Source organism: Branchiostoma belcheri, unplaced genomic scaffold, assembly GCF_001625305.1.
Source record: "Branchiostoma belcheri isolate BF01 breed outbred unplaced genomic scaffold, Haploidv18h27 scaffold58, whole genome shotgun sequence".
Taxonomy (NCBI): Eukaryota; Metazoa; Chordata; class Leptocardii; order Amphioxiformes; family Branchiostomatidae; genus Branchiostoma; species Branchiostoma belcheri.
Genome location: NW_017804220.1, coordinates 603911 through 615081, shown reverse-complemented (window position 1 = coordinate 615081; position 11171 = coordinate 603911). Strand labels below are relative to the sequence as shown.

At 42.0% G+C, this 11171-nt stretch overlaps 1 protein-coding gene across 6 annotated transcripts in view; it reads left to right on the top strand.

Moving 5' to 3' along the window:
• The window catches only part of LOC109481825 (soluble guanylate cyclase 88E-like), a 72612-nt gene that overhangs the window by 22579 nt on the left and 38862 nt on the right, over positions 1–11171 (top strand). For 3 of the 6 annotated variants that reach the window (XM_019784436.1, XM_019784437.1, XM_019784433.1), the window contains exons 1-3: positions 3739–3840; positions 9347–9608; positions 10174–10703. In XM_019784436.1, the coding sequence (XP_019639995.1) occupies positions 10584–10703 (120 nt within the window). In that variant the 5' untranslated portion in view covers positions 3739–3840; positions 9347–9608; positions 10174–10583. Of the gene's footprint in view, positions 1–3738; positions 3841–9346; positions 9609–9876; positions 10027–10173; positions 10704–11171 lie in introns of those variants that run through there. The other 3 variants (XM_019784439.1, XM_019784434.1, XM_019784435.1) reach the window with 3 other exon arrangements.

Genomic DNA, 11171 nt, shown 5'->3' with positions numbered 1-11171 from the left:
GCCCCATAAAAAGCCTAAAAACACGCCAAAAATAAGCCAAAACCCAAACCTCTGCTTGGTTCTATATAAGGCGTGTTCCACGGACGAACAGAAAGGTCAAAGTGATCAGCTGATTATCGTTGCTTTTTTTCCGCCCCTCCCAGACGGGGTCCCTGCCAGGTGTAGTATGTCAGCCAGACGCGAGAGCTAATCCGCCAGGATTACGAGGGGATTAAGAAGTCATCAAAATACGTGTAGGCACTAATCGCAGTAATCCCTTTTAATCCGCCATTAGGTAGCTCCGCGCGCGTTGGCACAATGATTGGTGGGTTGTTCTCTCTGGTGGGGAGATTTCATGCTGGAACAATTGGACGATATTACACTGCATTCAGAAAATCGTATCTTTAAACCTACCTTAAAGGATTCGTAAAGATTAAATCTCTTCACATAAGTGAACATTTAAATGCTTTAATCTGTGATTAAAGATTAGAATCATTGTGGTGCTAGCTCCAAATTTTGAAAAGATTATATATAAAGAAAATGTAGAACAGTCACCCAAGCGAAGGACAAAAAAGATATCAGTACAAAAAGAAAGCCTAAAAATATGCAGGCAAAAAAATAAAGCAAAGTCCAAACCTCTGCTTGGATAATACGATAAGGTTATAATTACAGTTATGAGTTAGAATAAGTTCTTTATTGCCCGAGTTCGTGCCCGAGGGATAAATGCAAACAGACATTGACAACAACAATGAATACAGAATGTGGTGAATTAAGGCTATAATTATGCTAACATGGAGTTCTACTTATACGGTCAGCTTATATAACTTACTTTATTCAATTCAAAACTAACATAACGTTGGTATACAGGTTAAAGAGTGGATATGCTTCACATAAATAGGAGACATGGTAACTGCTATTCTATTCTATTACTAGTATACTATTCTAGCCAAGTTGTTAGGAGGTTTGACCATGAGTTAGAATAAGAAGGCGGTTTAGGAATTCAATCGAACGTAGGCGGATATTGGTAATTCCGAGGGAAGGATAAACAATGACACGGGTATTTTCCCTTTGTTGTTAAAAAGAATTAGGCTGAGAAAAAAAAATCGATTTAGATTTGGAGTCGAAAATGCCAGAAATGTGTCCTCTTTTATTTTGTTGTGACGACGAGGATCGTGTGTTTCGTTCGGTATTGTTACCATTTACAAACCCAGTCTACCAACTTCTTCTTCGAATTCTATGTCTCTGGACCTAGCCTGGTGAACAGACCACCGTGGCTCCCAGTTATCTCTCCGGCGCTAAGGGCGTGCTCGCCCGCCAAGCCTCCCTCCTAGCGCACGCTACTCGCTAGATGCCAGACCCCGGCTCGACAAAATACTCTGAAGCCGCTTTTCAAAATGGCCGCGGAGATTGGAATTACGTCTATTCCTAATCCAGGAGCTAGCATCTGGGGTAGCCTCTACCAGGTTTCGGTTAGCGGCTGGAGAGAGTAAAAAAATGTTCTCTCCAGCAGAACCAAGTCCATTGGCACGCTATCTCTCTATTTGGCCGATTTCTACTCTTTCCAGCCGCCTCTCCAAGCCTGGTAGAGGCTATTCTGGGGGTTCTAGTTGCTCAGTGTCTATTTGAGGTAGCCATGGTGCCATCCGATATTTACCTCCATGAAAAATGGAGGTATTGTTTTTGGCGTGTCTGTCTGTATGTATGTATGTATGTGTGTCTGTCTGTCTGTGTTTCCGCAACTTTGTGGTCAGCATAACTTCAGAACGCCTTTATGGATTATGATCATATTTGGTGTGTTGGTAAGTCTTAGGAAGACGAACGTCAAGGTCAAATATGGGCCTCCTGGTGGATGACCTTGGTACTGCAGCAGAACGGTTTTTGTATCTTTTGTCCTGAACATGCTATGGTCTTGATGCTTTGATGACAGATTGCTTTTCCTGTCAGGAATAAGTGGTGTGAGTTTGGTCCCCCTACCAGCTTGTTCTGGAACTGCAGGGCACTTTCTGACGAAATGTTTAAAAGCCAATAAGTCCAGATAGGAACAACATATTTTCATAATTTTTGGTGTGTCGGTAGCTGAGAGAGAGATGTACATGATTAAATGCAAATTATGCAAATGAGGACTTTATTTGCATAATTAATGAGGAAATTCTATGACTACAGTGTTTTACATTATACTACTTTCATACATGTAATGTATGTAACGTATGCCAGGCAGAACATCAACAGATACTAATTATGGAAATTATGACCTAATTTGCATAATTCATGCAAAAATGCTATGATTTCTTAATGGTGAATAATGGGAATGTCATACTTGGGACATCTGTAAGTTAATCAAAAGTTAACATACATCACGATGCATATATCATGTTAATGCGGAGGTAATTTGCATAATTAAAGAGGAAATTTACATTTATATATCAAGCCCATATTTCATGGAGGTATGAAATTTCGGAATTCTTGTTGTAACTTGTAACGGCAGCCTCGAAAAAATCGGCTGGCACCCAGGCTATATCTAAGGGGGTGTCAGACTCTATTGTCTATGGCAGCTAGTCTGTATACTTCCTCTGGTAACAGTCTGGCACCTAATCTCCAAGCAGATCCTAGGGTGGCAAAACTTGCAAAAAGACAGTATTAAATTGGACAGGCAGTATCCAGTTGCCAGAGAGGGTCAAATTCGCCACCCAATGCACCCTTGGCTACTACGGGCGGGCAGGGCTTAGAAAAATCCGGATGGAAATATCGACCGGAAAAAGCCTTTGCCAAAGAAAACTGGGGCCAAAATGTTTCAAACAAAACTAGAGTGGACCACTCTTCCCAAACCGTTGAATGGACTGTCTCTTCCGCCTCAGTTGCAATATATGGTACGTTCAAAAGGTAGTTTGTTTACGTGTCACTTCTTCTAAAAGACCCCTGGTCACCCGTTGACGTTACTCATATGTTCTGTCGTCTTGTCGCTCTTGTGTTGTACGCGTATGGGTAAACATGGGGACATGTTTTGGTGGTTCCACGTCGGTGGCAGTCACATCATTCAAATGTCGCAGGCCCACACAACACAAAAGAGGGCCTGCATGGGGGTAGTGATTACGAATCACGTAAAATATGTTCCTGCATCTTATGGATTACGTATACGTTTTACGTTTCATAAAGGGGAACTGCCTACGCTTTACGTCGAATGAAAACGACCAAATACGCGTTACGGCTAATGAACTAATTTAATTTAAATGAGATTGAAGACGACAGGCTGTACTCTACTAGTGTATAATAATGAAAGATTCTCTTCAATTGTATACAAGATTATTTCCCTAGTTTTAGATTTTTAGATAGAAAGGAAAAATTCACTTTCCTCATGAAACTCGATAACCCTCGTACTATAAGCTCCATATGTTCTTACATTTACAACTGTTTTAAGAAGCGAGAAGAAGCAGAACCTGTACATATATAGTTTTACTATAGATATATTTTAGTCTACCATCGCTATTTGCCACGATCTGTACTTAGTTCGAAATGAGCAAAAATGTACAATAAAGGTCTTTCATTAATTCAATTATGCACTGCGTTGATTTTGGGCGGCTGCCTACGGATTAAGAAGGCCTGATTACGCCTTACGAAAAAGGGACATGCAGACCAACACAAAAGCCTGGCCCACTCGTGTGGGTGTAGGGAGCCCTGAGCCACGTCACGGGACTTGGCGGATGTTTGAAAAACGACACCTGTGTTTACTGTTTGTACTCAGGACGAGTTTTTTAAAAGGTAGGTTTCGTTGTGTTTCAAGGTTCCTGTTATGATATAGGAAAAAGGAAGTCGTTTCAGGTCACCATGATGTAACACGAAGAGACGAACATTCCAGCGGACAGGGTAAGTAGTAGTAGGTTTTACTGGACCTATTAACCCCGTAGGGGTGGCAATATTTCATCGCGTCAAGTTGAGGTTCGAGTGGTGCTTCAAGTGGGTATTTCCAGCGATGCCAGGTAGGCTGTATTTTACAGACATCACAGGAACATTGCTCCTTACAATTCGATCAAAACCGTCCAAACATCTAGTCTGTCTTTGGCGTAGTCTCTGTTGTATTCAGAATCGTCCTTCATCCAGAATTATGCTCGCTCGGGCACAGATTCTGGATAGTCCAGACGTATCCAGAACCATTCCTGGAGCAAGTCTGCATTCTTGGGTGCGCGGAGACTATCCAGAACCGTGCCTGATCCTAACCCCAGGCATAGAACTAGATAGGAAAGGTTCTAGATACAATATACTAGTAATACTCTCCAAGCAGATGTTGACCTTCTTTTAAGTACAGTTTTCTGATGGCCCATTGGATTAGTCTTGCCAATCGGATACTCTCTTGTGGAATTACGACTCTGTCATTGAAACAAATGCTTGGGCAGTATGAAAGAGGATATCCTAATTTACGTACACTCAGTGCATTTTTCTGGGGTTTGGTACGAATCTACAATGTCTAGAGTGGAGTTCGTACTAGTACCGTGACAGCCAAGTATTCACAAAGCAGGTCACTGAGTCTATTCAAATATTTGAAGTCGCCATGCATGGTAGACTCTGTTACTATGTTGTTGTAGTGCGCCCCTCAACGTCGCGTCCTTGAATTCAATGCATGGTGTCCCCTCTCCAAACACAGCTGAACAAGAGTTCAACGATCTCATACCTCCGCCAAATAGTTAGTGTGTCCTCTATATTGTTCATTTATTATGCAAATATTTTTGATTAACATAATGTGTGTTGATTGGGCAATCTACCGTGAACAAGACTAGCATATGTAAAACATGTAACTGTGAAAATAAAATACGGACAGGAAGAACGAAAAGAATACCTCCCCGTGAACTAGTGGCCTCTTCCAATGACCCCATGTCCTGAAATGTCTGTCATGTCTGCCAAAGGTTGATAAATGGCAAATTCTATCAACTTTGAACTGTAGTTCCTGTCACACTCTCAACTCTGACTTTTTGCAAATCACTCTTCCCTTTTCTGTCACGAAATATAGCATGTTGAGAAATAACTACAAACAAACAAACGAACAGGCGGACAGACAGAAAGACACACAAGAAACTACTCAATACCGAACAACAAACTACTAGAGACACTGCCCCCCCCCAGGCCACACTGATTTAATTTTATGGATGACATCCTCTGAAGACCCAAAACTAGTGCGCGCGGGCGAAAAAAAAATGCACGGAAAAAATGCTACTAAACCACAGGAAAACAAAGCTGGTATTGTGAATTTGACGGCAGTGCATAGGGACTTACGACAAGCCGGCACATACTGGCCTTTTGCGGCATTTTGAGTGTGTACTACTGTACTGAGTTTTGGAGTTCCATGGAGCGTCGGCAACCTGGGTGCCATCCTCCATAGTTACCACCGGCTCCATGTTGTTGCTAGCTATTATCACCGACTACGAAGGATGACACCCAGGCCAGAGCCTCGGAGGAGGTAATTTTTTTCCAAAAATCAATGCGCGCGTGGATGTCATTCATAAAACTAAATTAATGTGGCCATAAAGGATCCGGCTTAGTCGAGCCATTAATAACAAACACAAGAATAAAGTACTCATGTTGCCAAAACAAACATAAATACACCGAGTATAAGCCGGATTCTTCGCACCTGACTAACACCTCAAAAACTTAACAGTAAAATTTAGCCAAATGGGGAGGATGATAGTCCAGTGGAGTTTGGCCACCGTAGAGTTCATTCACTAGTCTCTACCAAACCAACTTCGCTGGCTATATATAGGAGAATATTTGCCAGGGGAGTTACGTTTGGCCGCCTTGTAGGTTTGATTGGTCGCACAGGAGGGAAAGAAACTACCTCCCCGCAGCCGGACTCCCTTGGCCAATTTTATTCTCTTCTTTGCCGAATTCTACGATCCGTATTCCCGTTGAAAGGCATGGTGGAGGCTATTCATTCACCCTAATGGTGGACCCACTCTCCTGGCCAGTGAGACCTTAATTTTACTATCCTATCTTCCTTACTAGTGGTAGTAGGTGAAATAGGTATTGTGTTGTCTTTTATGCTGGTGGGGTCATGGAAATAGGCTGAAGTTTAAAATTTGAGTGTGCATGCAGTCACCACGTCTTGTGGTTAAATTTCGAAATAGAAAAAAATATATATTTTGGCGTTCAACGCATTCGGCCGACGGTCCTTCAATTCACAGCCTGACGCCCGCTTATTAATGAATGCCCGTCGGTAACATTAATACAGAAAACATGATAGCGTAAACTTATGTAAACGTATATATGACGTTTGTTGCCTTGACAGCCCGGGGGTATCAATGTATCAAAAGACGTACGGTTGTTCAAATTTCACTCATAAAAGTCGACAGAGGCAGCGAAAAGGCGTCAGAACTGAGGCCACAGCACGTAAATTTTATGGATGACATTCTGCGCAGATGCCAAATCTAATGCGAGCGAGCGAAAAAAAGACGGGCCTAAAAAAAAACAAGGTTCCTACATTTTAACATTTTGACTCAATCATGGTACAAATGGTTTTGATTCAGTGGGAACATCACATATACACAGCCAGCAACACATATCATTGCATAAAAGTAAGAAACAAAACATCAAATCAGAGCCGTTTCTTGTCTCCTCTCTTTATAGTTATCTGCCATCCACGTTCCGGCACGGTAACAGACATCTTTGCCCATTTTCGGCATCTTGACCACTGTCAGAGGGTAACACAATTTCTTGTTTTTTTTCCCCCCAAAATCAGACGAAAATTAATGCGCACCCTGATGTCATCTATAAAAATTACTAGTGGCCTAACACAGAAAACATGATAGTGTAAACCACTTCGTATATATGACGTTTGTTGCCTTGACAGCCTGGGGGTATCAATGTATCAAAAGACGTACGGTTCTTCAAATTTCACCGATAAAAGTCGACAGAGGCAGCGAAAAGGCGTCAGAACGGATGAAAGAAACCATCATTGAAATGCTCTTCCTTCAGATTGAAACGGCTTCCCCCTTCAGTGGCGTTTGCTTTTAAGATGTCCATATACGAACACGCGTGTCAGTTCGGTTCAGTTTATCCTTGTTTTAAGGTGACTCCACAAAGTTTGTACTACATTAACTTTACTGGCGAAAAGAGAACAGTTAGGGAGCGGCAAACTGTTGTCTTAGAGCGGACCAACTGTTATAATAATGTATTTGGCCAATTTCTACCCTTTTTAGTCGCTTGCCGGAGCCTGGTAGAGGCTATACATGCCTTTTCCAAGGGACCTGCTAGGGGTGCTGTTGTTTCGCAGTCATCATCACTTATGATACGAGTCGTATTCAATGGAAAATGAAAATCGCTTCATCTCTCCTTGAAATTGTTCATTTTATGTGTCCAAGATACACCCTCACTTTCACACTTTTCCTTACCATAAGAAAATAATTCTGCTATATACTAAAAATAAAAGAACCTACATCGTCTTCCGCTGCCTCAAAAGAAGAAGTCGAACCCAGCAAAAGTAGTGCCACGTATGTTGTAAAATGTAGTATAACGTTAAGAGATGTTGTCTCTTATGTCACTGTATTTTTGTTTTTCATTCATGTCGTTTGTTCTTGCAAGTAGCCCTCTGGCATGTATTTGCAATAAACTTTACTGATATATATCCTTGGAAATCGGCAACCAACATCAAGTCTTACTCTTTTCTGAGTCAACATCTGCAAAGTGAACGTGGGCGCACTTGACATATAAGGTGACTGATTCATGGTAGATCATGTTAAACTGCCTTCAGCTATCCCCGTTTCAAAGGCAATACGAGCGACCGCCATGACGTCACGGCAGCCAGTGAGTGGTAGGCGGTTGGTTGATTTGCCTACCGATGGTTTGCATATATCTTCAAATCATTTGCATGCATGCCATGTAATATACAGGCCTTTTCAAAAAATTTGCGACATATAGGCCCTTTCCCCACTGGGATAAAACTATCCGGATCGAGCCGAATTGATTCGCTTTGATCCGGCTTTGAGCTGCTTCGAGCCGGATTAAGCTGGATCAGTTCGACTCGATCCGGATAGTTTTATCCTAGTGGGAATGGGGCCATATTTGCTCATTTGCACCTGCTTTGTATGATTTACAGTATGGTAAAAAACGTTTTGATATGGGAAGGAACCAAAATATATGCGCGTGTGGATACCTCAATTAAATCAACATGGCCTTACTTTTGAAGCATGGAATGCCACGTCAATATCGTGGACGATATTACATTCTCGAAATCTTTTAGCCGTTTGTGTTATGAAGTATTATAATTATATTAGTTTAGTGTGGCCCAAATAGTATCCTCAAGTGTTTTATGCCGAGTCAACTGTAGCCTTGGCAACGAGTACCGTTTCTGTGTCAAGAGGAAGCAGAGATCGGAACTGTAACCTTTTTTAGAGATCTGCTTTCCTGTATACTTAATATGTACGTCAAGGTGTTGATGTCATCACTTAGCCCTATCCATTTGGACCTACGTTGCTTATACTTGACATCTAATTATATTTTTCACACAAGGAAGTATCTGATATTTGCTAATTGTGTTGTACAATGAGAGAAATTTTGAAGTTCTAGAGATCTGCTTTCCTGTATACATAATGTCTACGTCAAGGTACTTATCTCAACCCACGTTGCTTATACTTGAGATCTAATTATATTTTTCGCGCAAGGAAGTATCTGATATTTGCTAATTGTGTTGTTCAGTGAGAGAAATTTTGAAGTTTTAGAGATCTCCTTTCTTGTATACATAATATGTACGTCAAGGTGTTGATGTCATTACTTATCCCAATCCATTTGGGATTATATTATACTATAATACTAATTATATTTTTCGCACAAGGAAGTATCTGATATTTGCTAATTGTGTTGTACAATGAGAGGAACTTCGAAGTTCTAGAAATCTCCTTTCCTGTATACATAATATGTACGTCAAGGTGTTGGTGTCATTACTTATCACAACCATTTGGGCCCTAATTGCTTTACTTGGGAACTAATTATCTTTTTCGCGCAAGGAAGTATCTGATATTTGCTAATTGTGTTGTAGAATGAGAGAAATTTCGAAGTTCTCGACATCTCCTTTCCTGTATACATAATATCTACGTCAAGGTGTTGATGTCATTACTTATGCCAATCCCAATCCAAATCTATTACTTGAGATTTAATTATTTTTTTTTCGCAAGGAAGCATCTGATATTTGCCAATTGTGTTGTATAATGAGAGAAATTTCGAAGTTCTAGAGATCCCCTTTCCTGTATAAAATTGACAATGACAATAATATCTACGTCAAGGTGTTGATGTCATTACTTATCCCAATCCATTTGGGATTATATTATACTAATATGAATTATATTTTCACGCAAGGAAGTATCTGATAATTTCTAATTGTTTTGTACAGTGAGAGGAAACTCCAGGGGATTACAGTAAGGATCTGCCACAGACACACCTACTGGGAAGTTTGATTGACACCTCCTACAGACGGCGGAGGGCGAGCATCTGTTACCCCGCGCTAACACTGACGAACCGCGCGTCAGTAGAGTCAGTTCCCCGGAGCGTGCACCGCTGTTTAGGCGGCATCCCCGATCTCTCTCTCCCGTTCAACGTCAAGTAACATCCGCATCTTGGGTTACCGTAAGAAGCCAGCCTGCTGGGACTGAAAGGTGAAGTGTCATCATGATGCTTGTCGTCTGTTTATAAATCATGTTTGCTTTCACCGTATTTAAGCCTGGCCGCTGTCTAGTCATACATGTAGAACATTTGCTTGGCAGGATACTTACTAGGCAGTGTTGTACTTGAAACATGGTTGGCGTACCGCTCTTTCTATATTTGCCCCAGCGGACTCCAAACCCTTAGTCCTCTAAATAGGTCCTAATGTTCTAATTTCGGCTACGGACGACCCCGTATCAGTTTACCATGGTGCTACGCCGTAGATACATGCAGAACGATCCTAATAAATAGCCCGTCTAGCCTCTCGTGATAGCCGTAGTTTGTCATCATCAACCGCACTTTAAACCCCGGATCGACAGTTACCACATCACAGGGTGCCTGTTGCCGGGAGAGTGTGACCGGAATATTGAGGTAAAAACGAGCCCGGCACAAACGCATTCTAACAGGCTACCAAAGCCAGTGTTGAGTCGGTGTCTTGTCGTTCACAGTCAATGCAATATGCTGTTGTGCCATGGGGTCGGAGTCAGGTATATTATAACATTTTATGTCTGTTTGCAGTGTCATCCGGTCCGGCTGAATTACCGAGAGGAGAGAGCGAGCGTTCTATCTACTGGAGGGCGGTCAATGATGCAACAACCTTAGCGAGGAACGGTGCAATGGCAGTCCTTGGGAAGAGGGTGGCCCGGCCCGCGCACTGACCCGCGGAACCGCCGGCGAATGAGGAAACATCCCCCGGTCGTGCCAAACGGCAGCTTTTCGCGGGGATAGGAACGGAGCCCTGAAGGCATAGCCAACATTCCAGCCTTCGCTGTCCGGACGACTATTGCAGGGCTGCCTGTCACAGAAAGGACACACAGGGGGGAACGTGTTTGGATTGCGTCCTGTCCCCGAACGGCGGAAGCTAGCTATCCAAGGGCGCGGAATTTGACTTGCCGGTCGAGAGAGACTGCACAGCTGCCGGTGGAATAATGTACGGGCTGCTGCTTGAATCCATCAACGAGTACATCAAGGAAGCTTACGGGGAATCCGTATGGAAGCTGATCAGGGAACGGGCACTCTGCCCGCATCATTCATTCGTAACGCACCAGGTATGTACATAGTACGTAAGCTGAATATACCATTTCAAGTCATTGATAACCATGTAAAAACAGAAGATTGTATCATCGTTTTGTTTATTATGGTGGATAGCTGATTTAGCTGTAAGATCGCCAGAAGAGTTAGCGTTAGGTCATGTTGATTTGATTATATGGATGGCTTCATCTGGGAACCCCAACACCTATGTATATATATATGCGAGCATGTGAATATTTTTTTATTTTATTCACATATATTTATTGAGTATTGGGCAAAAAGTACAAGTTACTTTTATAACACCTTCTACTCAAAACATACAACGAGTGTAAACACATTGACAAAATACATGCATAATGAAAAGGTGGGTAAAACCAAGATAAATACAAACAAGACAAGTTGGTGATCTATTAATTGCATGTGAATAAAAAACTGACAAGTTGCCTTTACTATATATATGAAATCTACGTGGTCATGAAGCTTGA